General features: G+C 45.0%; 2 protein-coding genes across 3 annotated transcripts in view; one reads left to right on the forward strand and one right to left on the reverse strand.

Annotated features, from left to right (window-relative positions):
* Positions 1-139: 139 nt before the first annotated feature.
* On the reverse strand, positions 140-12,147 carry nr1d4a (nuclear receptor subfamily 1, group D, member 4a). The gene is made up of 8 exons (XM_041945970.1): positions 11,753-12,147; positions 5,607-5,912; positions 5,430-5,518; positions 5,175-5,319; positions 2,368-2,942; positions 2,085-2,270; positions 1,731-1,941; positions 140-1,606 (listed from the first exon to the last, which is right to left on the reverse strand). The coding sequence occupies exons 1-8, from the start codon at positions 11,766-11,768 to the stop codon at positions 1,410-1,412; spliced, it is 1,725 nt and encodes a 574-aa protein (XP_041801904.1). The 5' UTR covers positions 11,769-12,147; the 3' UTR covers positions 140-1,409.
* A 1,634-nt stretch (positions 12,148-13,781) lies between these two features.
* Positions 13,782-14,986, forward strand: part of rarga (retinoic acid receptor gamma a) — a 42,571-nt gene continuing 41,366 nt past the window's right edge. For both annotated transcript variants that reach the window (XM_041945138.1, XM_041945139.1), the window contains exon 1: positions 13,782-13,969. The gene's annotated coding sequence lies outside the window, so the exon portion shown is untranslated. The remainder of the gene's footprint in view (positions 13,970-14,986) is intronic.

Genomic DNA, 14,986 nt, shown 5'->3' on the forward strand with positions numbered 1-14,986 from the left:
GAGATCCATGCAGTACTAACTACTCAGCAAAACAGCATTTTGTTAAAATGGACACAAAAAAGGAAACAACAAGCAGAGTAATACATAATTCGAACTTTATATCATTTCTATTTAGGAATAACGATTTACAAAATGTACAAGATGTCCTCAATCAGCCATAATCAAATAAGCAAACAGTGTGAGGACCAATCAAACACGATCTCCCACCCAAAAATATCTCTTGTGTTTGTATGACAAACATTGGGGGTGGAGGAAGGGTGCATGTGGAGTGAGTGCTGGTGATTTCAGGGATTATGCTGGTTGGTTACATCATCTGATAGCAGGAAGTGGGTCTAAACCATCTGAGAATCCCTACTAAATATTCTCCTGTGCAAAGTCCCCTTAGCATTGCCAAACCCCTACCTGGTACAGGAAGGTCAATACATTCTCCTTTACACCGAACTCAGCTGTCCGATCCATTATATTAGTTCAGTCATTGATACATAGACATTTGGGTAACATAATATTTACAGCAACAGAAATAAACAAAGGAACTACAAAACCCAACATGCATGGAGCATCTCCATCCAGTCCAGATGTGATACGATATAGTGATGCAGACACAATGCTTTTGTGAAATTACATAAAATGCCATTGATCTATGAAGTTGGCATATTTAAATCCAAGGTCTGTCAAATGTTTTCTGGAAGATCGGTTAAAAATAGTAAGAGACAGAATGCATCCTATTGTCTACAAGTGACACATTAAAATAGTGGTCTCATTGCAGTGCTAATGCAGATGGCATGTTTGTGAAACAGTGATACACAATTACCTTAGCATTTCAGATTTTTGCTATGTACTATATACAGGTTCCCTTTCTCTTAAACACAAACTGACACATAGTCAATCATAACTAATGGTCCCTAAGTAATAACGGTTAACGGTTTGGAGCTACATAATCTTTCAGCCTCTGCTTAGTGATGGCCTGTTGATACTGTACGAGTTAAGGAATAAACAAAAGTGAACCAGCTTTTATTCTTAAGTACACTGGATATAATGAGCAAGTGCACAGATGATTTGTCCAAAAGGGTAATAATAACTCTACATGATATTCTTTTATTGGAACAATGTCTCTGAAGAGGTGTTGTGGTTTATATGTATACATGAGTTTGTATGTGTATGTTTATTTGTCTCAAAACATTGCATGAAGATCAATAACAAATCAAAAATATGTTCGCTACTGCCCTTACTTTTCCGTTTCCTCCTTACTCCTCAGATTGCCCTATTCCTTGGTCCTTACTTTTCAAGCAAGTCTTGTCCTTGGAAGATAATATCTATGTGCGTTTGTGTGTGTGTGTGTTTATGTGTTGTATTGTATAGTCTTGCGTATAACAGCTTGTGTCTCTGTGCTCTATGAACAAGCGGTTTGATCAAGGGTCAATGCGAAAGGCCAACAGTTTGTCGGAGTGCAGGTTGTTGAGGGTGCGAAGGTCCGGCAGGCGCAGGAGGAGTTTGGAGAAGAGGGCGGTGTCATCTGGGCGACGGCGGGTAATCAGCGACCGTAGGGCACGGATCAGACCCTCCTGTAGCTGCTCCACAGCCTGCATGTCCGAGATGCCAGAACGGTCTGAGGAGCACAGAAGATGCCAGTGTGAGTGCTTGACTAACACAGTTACTACGTAAATTATTGGTTTATTAACAAGGTGCCACTGCTCTGCAGCTGTTGTCACTAAACAGTGCCCCTCTCTCACCTGCAGAGACCAGCACCACAGCCATAAAGAGGGCCATTTCATCAGGCTCTAGCCCCAGGGAGCCCAACTTCTCACTGAACTCAAACATTGCATCCAGCAGAGAGCCCATGCCTAAGGCGCGCAGGGTGGACAGGGGGTATGTTTGGCCATTCAGGAAGGTGACTGTACGCTCCTCGGCATTGAACAAGGTGCAGAACCTCACCATCAAAACCTAGACACACGCAAACCAGACAAACAAGAGAATCTGATTGAGACAAACGCTTTATACCAGTAATACGTTTACACATGAAGAAGGAGTCACATATTTTACATTTCTGAAGAGCAAAATAAATAATTTGAAATGTGTGTCATTACCTGGAAGGTGCCTGATTTGAGCAGCATGACCTGGTCTTGTTGGCTAAGCTCCTGAAATCCTGGGATGCCCTTGGCAAACTCTACCACTTCCTTGACAGCAGGAGTGAAACACTGAGAGAAGGATTCCCATATCTCCTGACTCGAACGTTCGGGCCCTGATACAGGCCATGCATTTAGGGGACAGGCCTTAGAGAAAGACAGAAGGCAGAGACATAATCGTTAATTGTTGATCAGACAAGATATATCACAACAGTCTATAATTTAGGATCCTCCCTGCACTTACCAGCACTTTAGCTCCTTGAGCTAATTTCCATGGGCAGGAGGGCTGATTTTGGTTACTTCCTGCATTGTGAAAACTGTTATGATTGGCAGAGGCGCCCCTTTGACGTGTTGACTGATCATGATTCTGATTAGTTGACACTAAGTAAGTATAGCGACTGTTGTCCACACTGTGGAATGTATGTTGGTTTTCATTAGGGGCAACTGGACATAGAGTGGCAGGTGCAACAGGGCAAGACTGATAAGTGTGGGCAGGGGTGGGGTGAGGGGAGACTCGTGGAAAACTGGCATCCCGAGAAAAGGGAGGTGTGTTGTTGTTAGCGGTGGTAGTGATGTTGGCCCTCTTGGCTGCTCTCTCCTGGCTGCTGCTGGTGGTGCTGGTGAAGATGTCCCGGTAGGCTCTTGAGATAGCCCCAATGGCCTCTTTTGAGTTGCCATCTTCTGTGCTGGGGGGGGTGTCCCTCACTGAAGAGGGCTCCATTTCCATGGCGGCTGACTCATTTAGGCTGTTCATGTAGCTCTGCATCTCATCCAGAAGTCGCTGCTTCTCTCTCTTAGGGATGCGGCCAAAACGCACAGCTAGGAAAGGCACAAGCAGTGAGGACAGATCAGCTTCCAGTCACTATGACAACATGGACATTTACACCGGACATTTATTTTCATTTATGAAAGATCAAGAGGCAGATGCACCCTGCCTATACAGTGGTGCAATACAGGAAACACAGGACCGCTATAGTATCTTACAATGAGCTGGCTATAAACTAAAGCCAAGCATGTGAAACAGCTACCCACTACACATGTCAAAAGCACGAAAACCCCCTGAAGTGTTAAATGATTTCAAGGAGAATCAAGTAGTGAGCTGAAAACTTCCCTCTCCTCATCCGTAGCCCCATCCCCCTTCCCACAGTAACCATCAGCTGGAGAGGCTATTTATAGACCCCCTGCTACCATCTGCCTCATCCTCTCCTCTATCCACCCCTGTCTCCTTCCTCTCCTGCTCCCTTCTTCCATTTGTAAGTAGGGCAGTGGGGCAACGTGAGCGTGATGTCACCGGCACTGAGATCGTGAGAGGGAGAAGGATGAGAGAGGTGTGCTTGAAGCGCAGAACTCAGTGAAGAAGAAAGTAGTGAGAACATGAAGAGGACTGACGTGACAGACGGTGATGCATAGAAAGTGAGAGCGTGTGTCTGTGTGTGTGGGAGGTGTGTGTGTGTGTGTGCATGTGCATGTGCAAGGGTGGAGTTTGATGAGGCAGAAAAGTTAAACTGGCACAGCTTCAAAGACCTTTGCAAGTGTAGGATACCTGATTTTTGTGTACCAGGAAATCTGTATAGCTGAAATAATATGTTCAAGACAATGCAGTGTTGTTCCCATATATTAAATATATTTACATAAAAACATAATGACACTTTGTTGGGTCAAGTGAGGTGATTTACTTGGGCCATTAATATGCACAGCAGATATTGCTATGTTTACCAAATAAACAGTAATCTGTTCATTGCCTGCAGTATCCCTTGATGAGGATGGGGCCAATAATGTGGCATGAGATTAATCCCTTTCATCATGGTTAAAAAGAAGCAAAAGCGGACTAGTGAGCTGTTGCTCTAAAAATGATGCTCTGGTTAGAGGAAGAAAAGTGTGCCATCATGCCAACGGACTTAAATATTTGCCTATATTGCAGAGCCAAAGTTACGCAGCTGCCTGGTGTGAAATCAGGGTGTACTATTTATTGTGGGCTGCAGGCAGTTGCATGCGGTTTTCCTGTTTTCGTAATGGTTGAAAGAGAGCAAAAAGGGGTTTCTAGGTTGTGGTCCTTGATGCTTTCAAAAATCTCCTCGATTAGGGTCGACCTGACTCTTTGTTCTCTTGTTGAGTCGTATTTTGCCACCCTATTTTCTCTGTGCACCAGAAGTGTCAAGCACACGCAGAAATAACACTAACCTCTTTACTAGATTAGGAAATGCTGGGTACTGGAGGGTGGAGATAAGCAGAAACCATACAGAGAGGAAGAAGACAAGCAAACTACACCAAGTAGGTCATGATGTATGGGTACACTATAGGCCCAATTCTCGACTGTTTTTCTAGGTCATCCCAGTTGTTTTCTTAATCTATGACGATAGGTGATCAATCAGTGTTCAGCTATCAGAGCTAAAACTAGGTGATGTGAGCGTCACGCCTGATAGCTCCTGTCACAATAACTAGCTGTTTTCTGCATCCCTTGCTTAATTGTTGCCCTATCCATCATTAATTGCAGTAAGATGTTCTTTGGGCATACACAAGGTAATAAAGTTGACCCTGTTCCAATTTCCTAAAATAATTCTTGTGTTTGCTGCAGTTTTCTAGATGACAGATAGCTTCGGGGACTTCAAGGCTCCTCTTCTCATAAATCATTGTCTGAGGGGGAGATGTAGGAGAGCTGAGGGAACATGGTGGTACATGCGGTGGGAGGGGCTATACTGAACAAGAGCACAGAGGTAACAGTGTTGTGGGAGGATGCTGCAAAGGGCAGTGGAAAGACACTTAGAAACTTAAGAGAGTGATACAAGGCCAGATGGTAATCTTTGGCAGAGCAGTGGCACAGTAGAAGGGCAAAGCAGGTGCAGGTCTGCTGGTAAAGCGAGTGACTGAGCTACTGGCACGATGACCTCAAAAGACTTTCCGCATTACATTTTTCACACAGACCTACATATCAGTGCTGTGCCTCTTGCGGGCTGCCCATTTCCCTGCTGCTTTGGCTAATCAGAGCACTGTGGCATTCTGGCAGAACTGCACGAGGGTCTCTCTCGATAAAAATGTGTCAGGATGTCTCACCATCTCTTGACATGCCAACAGAGAGACATTTCTTGAAGCGGCAGTGCTGGCACCGGTTGCGGTTCATGCGCATGATCAGACAGTTCTCATTCTTCACACACATCTTGTAGTTGATGTTCTGCTGGATGCTGCGGCGGAAAAAGCCCTGAAACAAGAAAAAAAAAATCGCATGAAACTGGTGCACCAAAAGCAGCACATTGATGAATCATGCCACACTGATGATCATTGACCTGACTTTTCCGATCTGGGGCTTACCTTACAACCCTCACATGCATGCACTCCATAGTGGAAACCAGATGCAATGTCCCCGCAGACTTTGCAAAGCAGGACCATTCCACCCGTCTCTGAGGAAGGATAAACACACACGTTAGCTGCTAAAACTTACATCAAGGTAGAAATCTTTATGCATACTGACAGTGAGGAAGCACTTACTTGTGAAAGTTCCTGTGAACCCGCATGGCCTTTTTCCTGCGATGGGGTGTGCATAGGTATGCTGTGGAGTGGCTGCTGCTGTGGGGCCACTGTAGACCTCTGGGAACTGGAACACCAGTTTGGAGGATGGGGTGGTGCACCCGCCTCCCCTCTGTTTCAATGCCCCAATCTCTGTGAAGGTAACCTCCTCTGGAGATGAGGGCTGGGAGTGTGAAGACGGTGACTGTGTCTGGTACCCGCTGGAGGGGCTGCCAGGGCTGGGGCTGGAACTGCCAGAGGAGCCTGCATACAGGATGACTCCACCTCCTGCAGACAAGGGAAGGAATGAACGTGAGACCTCTGAGCTGAGAGTTTGTGGCCATGTGATTCGAGTTTAAGCTCCTAATTAAAGCATATAATGTCCTTCAGATATCGATAAGAAGTTGCGTTCGTTTTTGCGTGCCTTGTGTAAGATGTTGAATTAAATCACTTAGAAATGGTATCATAAACTTCATTTGGCCATCCATATTTCCTTAGAAACCGTTCTGCTACTCTACAACATTGGGTATGATGTGATGTAATGTTGCACGGCCTCTGGGCAGCAGGGAACAGCTCTGAGAATTTGCAGCGTCGTTGCCTCATCCTGAGTGTAATATGCGTAATGGTGCGCTCAAGCGGATAAAGTGAGCGCTAAAAATACTGCTGGTAGCACAGCAACAAAGCAGGCAGGCTTCCACCAGAAGCACCAAAGAAGCGCCACTTTTTGCAGATTTCTGCGTCATGATAATCCAGCATTTATTTGGCACCGTGAGAATATGTGCGGGGTTTTTTTTGTTTTGTTTTGTTTTGTTTTTTTTTTATCGTGGTTGTTTTATGAAGTTTCGCTTTCCTCACAACGCCCCCCCCCCTCTCACACTTCTAGTCATGCGTTGTGGATGAGCTGAGACACGGCCTCACGTGTCTGCGGGGTCTGCTGCCTCCTCCGCTCCAATAATAGCCTCGCTCCCCTGGCACCGTGCCCAGCGCCAGCTAACAGCACGACACCTGACCGCAGCCTCACATGCATGGACTCCTGACACGGTTACTGCCCGAACCAAATCCGCAGTCTCGTGTTGAAATAAACGACAATCCGAAGTCAGATCTGTGTTTACAAACATGACTGGGAAGCTCCCCGGGCATGAGGTGGCACCAAGTCTCAGCCAATGCTGTTCATGCGCCACCGACAGTCGGAGAATTGTGAGTCACGTTTTTGCAAAGGAAAAGCCTCAACTGTAAGGACTGGGCTGCTGTAATGCTGCACTAACCACTCAGTGTACAGTAGAGTCCAGCAGAGAGAGACGTCCAGACAAATTATATGCAAATAAGGTTAAATATCCAACATTCAAATAATTTCTGACATTCAAAATGCACCTACTCAGCCTTGAAAATAATAAGCAAGTGCAGCAGGCCTGTCCCTGTGTTGCTGTATGTTGCCCTTTGCTGCACAAGGTATTTGTTTTAGCTCAGATGTTTTGATAATCCTTCAGCCAGCACGTGTTGGTGGTTTGTTGACTCATGCCAGAGCCATAGACACACCAACAGACGCAGGCCTGAGCCTCACCTCTCCCAGAGCTTACAGGCAGGCAGACAGTGGCCCAACCCCCCACTCCACCCAAACACATTGCATGTCCACCTGAAGGCTCACATGTACAGTAAGTGTTTATGAATGACCCCTAGAGCCACCCTGCTGTAAACACTGTCAATTAACAACCCGTTTTACAGCCTGCTTTCGAGTAGCGATGGCCGGATGCTAATAAACTATCACCCACGTGCCTCGAGCGCCAGAGTAGAAAGGTTAATACAGTTTAAATATAAACACTGCAGACTCTGTGCTCTGTTTTGCACAAAATACAGATTCTTCTTATTGTTATGTTGGGATCACAGCATTATCGGCTGGTATGTTCAAAATCCTCAGCGTGGTTAAAGAAAAGCATAGCACAATATTCTAATCTATATTTTTCATGCAAACATTGCAGGAGGTTTGAGTGGCCTATCCACACAGGCTGCAAAGTGCTATTGGAACCACCAATCAATTATGTGATAGGCATCATTGCTATTTTTTTATTGGCAGCCTGTGATATCAATCAACTTCTACCCTTGGCTCTAGGGGATTTTAGATGCATTCATTTATTTCATACTATATGCAATTGCTTCCTCACAGGCCATCTTAAACTTAGCCTACCCGTGCAAGCACTAATCTGCCTGGGACTGGAGGCAGGCAGAGAAACGTGAGCTCCTCTCCTCTCTGTTTCTATGCCGTCCTTCATCTCTTTTGGTCGCTCGTCCACCTTAAAATGCAGGACAATGAGAGACAGTCACAGACAGCCTACAGTTGATTTGACCATAGTGTTTGTTTGCCCTTGTGCCACAGTTTAGAAACACGGAAAATGGTTTGCTTTCTTGGAATATTGAAGCGTGTATTATGCTGCAATAGAAAATTACATATGCTGTGGCCACTAAGAATAGTTATTGCATGCTGCTGAACATGGCCAATCTGTGAGCAGCACTTGGGTGTTTGCAGCAGACTTCATTAACTCCAGCTTGTGTAAGTAGGTCAATATCACAGGAACTTGATAGAATTGTGTCTTTGTGCCTCTAGCACCTCTCCAAACTGACGCTGCATCACACACTAACGCATGAAATTATCTGGAGGAAGTGTATCAGATTATCACTATAATATAGAAGCGCCAGGATACGTTGTGAAACCTGTAGTCTAATATCCCGGCTTTTACACTTGTAGCTGCTCCATGTTGAAACATGGATTGAAAAACATCCGTTTCAGAGATGTGCGATTTTTATCAGAACCAGAAACGCAGCCTCTCCTCCGCGTTTTTAATCCGCTATCTGTTCAGAGTCGCTGGGAAAGCGCAGCGGATGAGAGGAGAGATGTTACAGTATGTTTGACAGCGGAGTCACGTTCCAGCTGAAACACACCCGAGCGGATGAGCGCCCTGAACCGGTGAGCTGGGGACAGATGTTGCAGAGTCAAGCTCGAGTCAGCTTCTTGCGTGGTCTGTGATTCAAACGAGGGAATGAAAAAAAAGCCTTTCAGTGCAAGCAAGAGGCGCATGAGGCGGGAAAACGTGACGAGGGAGAGAGAGAGAGAAAGTTAATACATGGAATCGCTGACCCACTGACCAAGCTCTTCCTCACCATCACCGCAGGCGGCATCAACACAGACGCGTCCGTGAGAGCGGGGGAGAGGCGGGAGGAGGGCCCGGGCATATCTCACGCGTCGCACGCGGCTCTGCGAGGGAGGCCACGTGAGGAGGCTTTTGACGGAGCTTTCACTGGGAAGACGTGAAGCTGCGCTCCAGCCAGGAGCCAGAGCTCCCACAGTCCGCCAGGGGCTTATAATTAAAGAGCCAAGTTAAATAGAGCAGCACGTTATGCGGCGGGGTGGTCTTGCTGTGCACCACCAGCAGCACCGCCTGCACTGTCAGCCCGGCACCGCGCACACACAGGGGGGATCGCTTTGATGTAGCAGTGTGTGCACACACCCAAGTTTATAATGTACGGAAGTGCATATGGTAATAAAATACCCGCATGTGCTGTAAGAGACACGTCAGATTGTTTCAGTTTTTCCCAGTGAGTATATCCTAACTTGCTCTGTGCATCAGCGAACAGGCTGATTCTGCTTCTGTTTTTGCGAAGTTTCGCACACTGGCTCCAACAACCTATTCAAAGTGGGTCACAGCAGGTAACAATCGACGCTGATGTCCTTGACGTTTCTCCTCCAGTCAGCAGTCAACGCGGACGATGAGAGGCTGATGTACGAGGCTGAGAAATAGAACATCTTATTTGATCCTGAGCACCCTTTTTTATGAGGATGTCATAAAGGACGAGGTTGGAAGGAAATGAGAGAGCTGTTAGGAGTAACTGTCCTGAAAGGGAATTCACCTCAGCAAATGAAAGCTCGCTTATTTGCAGAGGGAGGAACCACAAGCGGAAAAAATAAAAAATATCTTCCTCACATTACAGCATCGCTGCATGTCTAGTTTTGGTGTGGTGTTTTTTTCTTTAACAATTCCATTGTATTATGGAGTTTGGGGACACTGTTTTCTTTAATTTGATAAATTTGAAACGGATGTGGATTTTATCACTTATATTTACCAGCCTTCAAACTAATGTGGTTCATTCATTAGCAAACACATGTTTTGTTATGTTTGATCTTATGGAGTTAATTGGCAATAATGGTCTCACACTAATGAGTTTTGTCTGAATGTTTTTACCGACCACGTAAAACTTATAGTCTCCTGCTGATGCTGAGGAACAGACCTGAGTTGGATTGTCATCGTTTTGAAAATCTTCAGGATAATATACCAACCCTCCACCAGGGGCGTGCCACAGGAGGTATTAGTGAGTCAGAGCACACAGTGCATGGAGTTGTGCAGTAAACAGTCGCTACAGTCTGTTTTTGTCATATGAGCATCATTTGACAGCTAAGTGTAATCCAGCTATAATGCAACTCAGCAAATTAATATTAATGTCAAGAAAGTCTACATATTAGTACAGGTAACTCCCAAACCAGAGCACAGTTAACCCTTCGCATGCAACCGCCTCACCTGCGCAACCCAATCATCTCTGCAGGTGAAATGGGGGTTCTGTGTCAACACACACACACACACACACACACACACACACACACACACACACACACACTTATTTATTTGCTAGACTTTATGAGCCATGCAGCCCACCACGGCAGCCATATTTGTGCCAGGTTATGATGATGTTTATGGGCTTTGTCTACACCACTACACTAAGTGAAATGAAGTGTTGTCTGTTGTAATGCCGTTATTGAAACATTAATGGTCAGTGAACCCAATTCAAGGTGGTCACTTACAGTTAGATCAATGGGAAGAAGAAAACATGGCATAATGTACACTGTCATTTAAATAAGACACAGACAATTATGTCATCTGCAAAATATATAACCAAATAAAGACTTGAAATTGCCTCCGGTCACACAAAAATCACACAAACAGCCTCCAAACATCAATAGAACGCCAACAGAAAAGCCCAGGATGCAGCCTTCATCTTCGTCTTGTCACTAATACTACAGCTATTATCTATGATTACTCATTTAACTGGCTTGCCTGTTAAGTGCAAAACACTGGCCTACTTTATCAGCATAAGTAGAAAGTCATACCCCGGTGAGTGGCTTTAGTGCTGCCGTCAGATTAGAGTAGACTAACGTGTTGACGGAGCACAGGGTGCGCCCATCACCTGTGCTGGAACGTGACCGCCGCTGCTGTAAATGATTCACCGTCAATTAGAAGAGGGATGTAGCGAGCATGTGCACCTTTGGCTGACCTCGAGAAAACGCCGCCTAATACCACTTAACGAATGGAAGTCGTGCGGTTATCAACTTTTATGCAGCAGGCACTTCAGCAATTGCCTTGATAAGAGAAACAAACACGCCCTTTACGCCACAGTTCCTTTGTTTTTTCCCTTGAGGTGACAGCTCGCAGTTAGAGTTCTGGCTCTGACAGATTATGATTACAGTGACAGTGTACGGAAGCTCCACGTGAGTTTGTTTTCATGGAGAGAACAGGAAGTGACCAGCCGCACTCACTATAACCATATGGTGCGACTCTCTGGCGGTGGAGCTGCAGCCCAGGCGCCGCGAGCAGACGTTTGAACGCGGCGCAGAAACTTTCTGACATGCGTGAAGTCGCACTACTTTTATTGAACTTTAGAAACAAGTCGAGTCATGAAACCAATAAAACGACTCAGCCCAGTCAGACACCTGCATGTGAAATTAGATTTCGTGCACCTATTGATGTATGTGACAAGAACACACACACAAGGTTTTACACAAAATAGCCAATTATGCCCAAATAAGGCGTATGTAAATGTTGAGCTTTAATGTTTTGCACAATCAGTCAAAGAATAAATAATAGAAATGCCACCTTGCGTTATATTAATAAAACATGAATTAAATAATAAAAAAAAGTTTTATTTTAGATTTATGTTGAGTCACACAGCTAGATAGTTGTTCCCTATTGATTTTTGGCAACAACATGAATGAACTATCAATCAGTTCTGATTCATGTTATAATCAGCATTGCTATTGTGATGGAGCGCTTGCTGAATGTCAGGAATAATGTTAAAGTTAATCTTACCAGGGCTGTTATCCATTTCTCTTGTTGATGTCGATGACTTTCAACAGACTTGAAGGTAGACGTCCGTGACTGTCACTAGACTGGAACAAAAGTCTTTTGAAGATAGGTGGAAAAGTCAATAAACAGGTTTGCGTATAACACCTGCCCCATGGAGCGCAAAAGTGGGAAGAAGTGATGGAAATGCGTCCAGTGCACGTTAAGATTCCCCAGTAAACGGCAGACCGGCGTCTCTGTCAGTGCTCAATTCTGGTCTGAGGAAGGTGGGTTAGTGAAGCTGGTCTCCTCAGAGATACCTGGATGCTCTCTCTGGTTACCGCGCCTTGGCTCGAGCGCGCGTGATGTTGCACGAGCGAAGATTAAACGTTTCTCATGAATTCCAAGAAAGTGGAGTCAGCATATCTGTGAGCAGAGTGTCAAGCATGACATACACACCCACTAATACGAACACCCACATCAATCACGTTTGCAGGTGAGTAGGAAATGTGACCGCCTTTCCGCCCGCTCAGCTTGTGTTGTGTCTGTTTGTGTGGGATTTGGCTCACACTTTGTATCTCGCGGAGTCCTTTCCTCTCCCTCTCTCTCCTTCACGCTTTTGTGCATTTTCATTGGCGGGGATCTGGAGCGGAGGGGAGTTTGATGCGCTTATTCGACCGTGGTATGTGTTCAGTAAAGCCACGCTACATGTGCGCTCTGCATGTGCCGGGGAGAGCGCTGCCCTACTGATACACATTTTATGCAAAACACAGAGCGCGTGGTGCGGAGGGATGGAGAGATTGGAGGATGAAGCACATGGACAATAGGCGTGGCTCACCGTGACTGCCTGCTCTGTGACAGACAGCGCTGTGAACGGATGGTAAACACAGAGACATGCCAAACAAGAGGGAAGTGCCAAGTTTGGGCCAAAGGCAACGATGCACAACAACAACATATAAAGTCACTCTACTTCAGCTAAAATTTCCATTTAACATTTTGGTGACCATGTAAAACCTACAGTATATGTGAGACTTTCTGCACGTGTGTGACTATTTTCGCGTAAAAACAAAAAAACAAACAAAACTAGGCGCTTGAGGCTGAAGTTTTTTTTATTTTACTCCTAATTTTAAAATGCGTTTCGGCAACAGCAAGTTCTGCAATTCATGTTCTATAACATTCAATCAGCACCGTGACCTGCAGCCTGCTGTATGTCTCTGAACATGCGGGACCGACTGTACACAGCTTGTGGAAAGCGCCCCTTAGTGGCAAGTCGTGGTATTGGCACATAAACAATATTATCTATCTATCTATCTATCTATCTATCTATCTATCTATCTATCTATCTATCTATCTATCTATCTATCTATCTATCTATCTATCTTTATGCTCTTAGAGGCCTCATTTTAAAATTGATATTGCAAACAAATATATTTTTGAAAATCAAACTGCCTTTTTCATAGAATATGTTATTTTTGAGTTTTCATTCAATAAAATAATGATTCATGGCGAGCTACATTTTTCTGTAAGGCCATGGGAAATGACTGATTAAATAGCAAGATGTAATCAATGTTAAAAAATAAGGTTTAATTACCTGTAATGCTTTTATTACAAAGCTTTAAAAGGGGTGCTTCATATTATTATTCAAACCTATTTCCATTTCCTTTCTGTTATCTATCTATCCAGGAACTTGATTGCGTCAATGACTTGTTAACTCATCATATTCCTTTAATTCCCTTTCTCATGCCTCTTTCTCATAAAGGCCAAAAATTTGATGATCACAGGCAAAAAAAAGCAGAGAGAGAATTTATTTACATACATACGGACTAACTTGTTTGTTAGTAATTATTTGTTTGCCGTATACCATTTCATCATCCTCACCGACAGGCTGTGTGCTGCAGTCCTCCTTGTCGTCACTAGGTGGAGTCACAGTGCCAGAAATGGTCGCGCACGGCAGCCCTCATCAACGCCCCTGAGCTGCCGGGGACGCAGTGACGGATTGGCAACAAACGAAGGTAATCTGACAAATGACTGAAATGATCTCTGAAGCGAAAGAGCGAAAGGTGCGATCTTTCCAAGCTGCCGTGCTGAAATGTAGAGGATCTCCTCTGAAGACTGCCCATGACTTTGCTTTGTCTCCTTCACAGCAAACTTCGGTGTGCGTGCGCTTGTCATAAACTATTTATGTTTCAAACTTCTGGGGGAATGTGCTCGCTTTTGAAGCCGAGGCTACTCCAGGCGAAGAAGGTAGGACTGTGTACTTTACATAAATCATCTCCTGCCGTGATTAATTGGATGTGTCTAAGAATAAACGTGGCTCAAGCTGCGTCAATCCGGGTGTGTTTACTGTATATGTGTGGAAGACTCACGCACTCATCATGAGAACACGTTATGGCAGGGCACGAGATAATTACAGGCTGCTGAAACTGTTTGGGGATTGAGCAGAACAGAAGTCGCTGCCAACATACACACCTGCAAAGCACTGCTTTGCCCGAGGCTTAAAAGACAGTCTTCATCTCCGTCTGTCTTTCCGTCTGTGTGTCTGTCACCCATCCCATAACCCCCCCCCCCCCCCCCCCCCCTCCCTCACGCACCATGTTGAATGTGTGCTCTATGTGAGCGATGCCAGTTAGGTGTGTGGCTGATGAGAGGCTTCAGTTTATTCCAAGGCTGAGCCTCCCAGTTTGTTTTAGATTAGCTTCCAGGATGGTTGATTAAGCTGAGGAAAGCAAAGCAAATGAGCAAAGAATGCAGAAAATTTTCCAGGAGCCGACTGTGTGGAATAAGCCTCATGATCAGCAGAGATTTCTTTTTTTTTTCTTCACCTGTGCAGAAAAGTAGCAAAAGCAGACCCCTGTTTAAACTCAGCATACTTAACATGTACCGTATACATATTTATGTGCCAGCTCCTCGTGCCAAGAAGCAAAAAGCAAATGAAAACTTTGTTTTTTTCATGTTTCCTGCTCAGTATTTAGTGCCCAACTTTCTCACAAGGGCAGTTTTATGTGCAGGGAAGGAGGCATGGAAAAGAAGACCTTTCCTTTTGAGCTCACAGATTTGCAGTAATTACAGAATCACTTCCATATGTGGCTCTCTGGCTGCCTTCTCGCTGCCCCCACCACCCCTCTCTTCCCCAGTGTTCTCTCTCTTTTCCCTCTCCCCTCTTTCATTTGCATTCTCCCCTATTCCTCTTTTTTTCCTGCTTTTATTTTTTTGGCTTTCCCTCATGCACTCAGAGCATTTTCTTTGTAAAAAACCACAGCT

This window comes from Chelmon rostratus, chromosome 10 (genome assembly GCF_017976325.1).
Source record: "Chelmon rostratus isolate fCheRos1 chromosome 10, fCheRos1.pri, whole genome shotgun sequence".
NCBI lineage: Eukaryota > Metazoa > Chordata > Actinopteri > Chaetodontiformes > Chaetodontidae > Chelmon > Chelmon rostratus.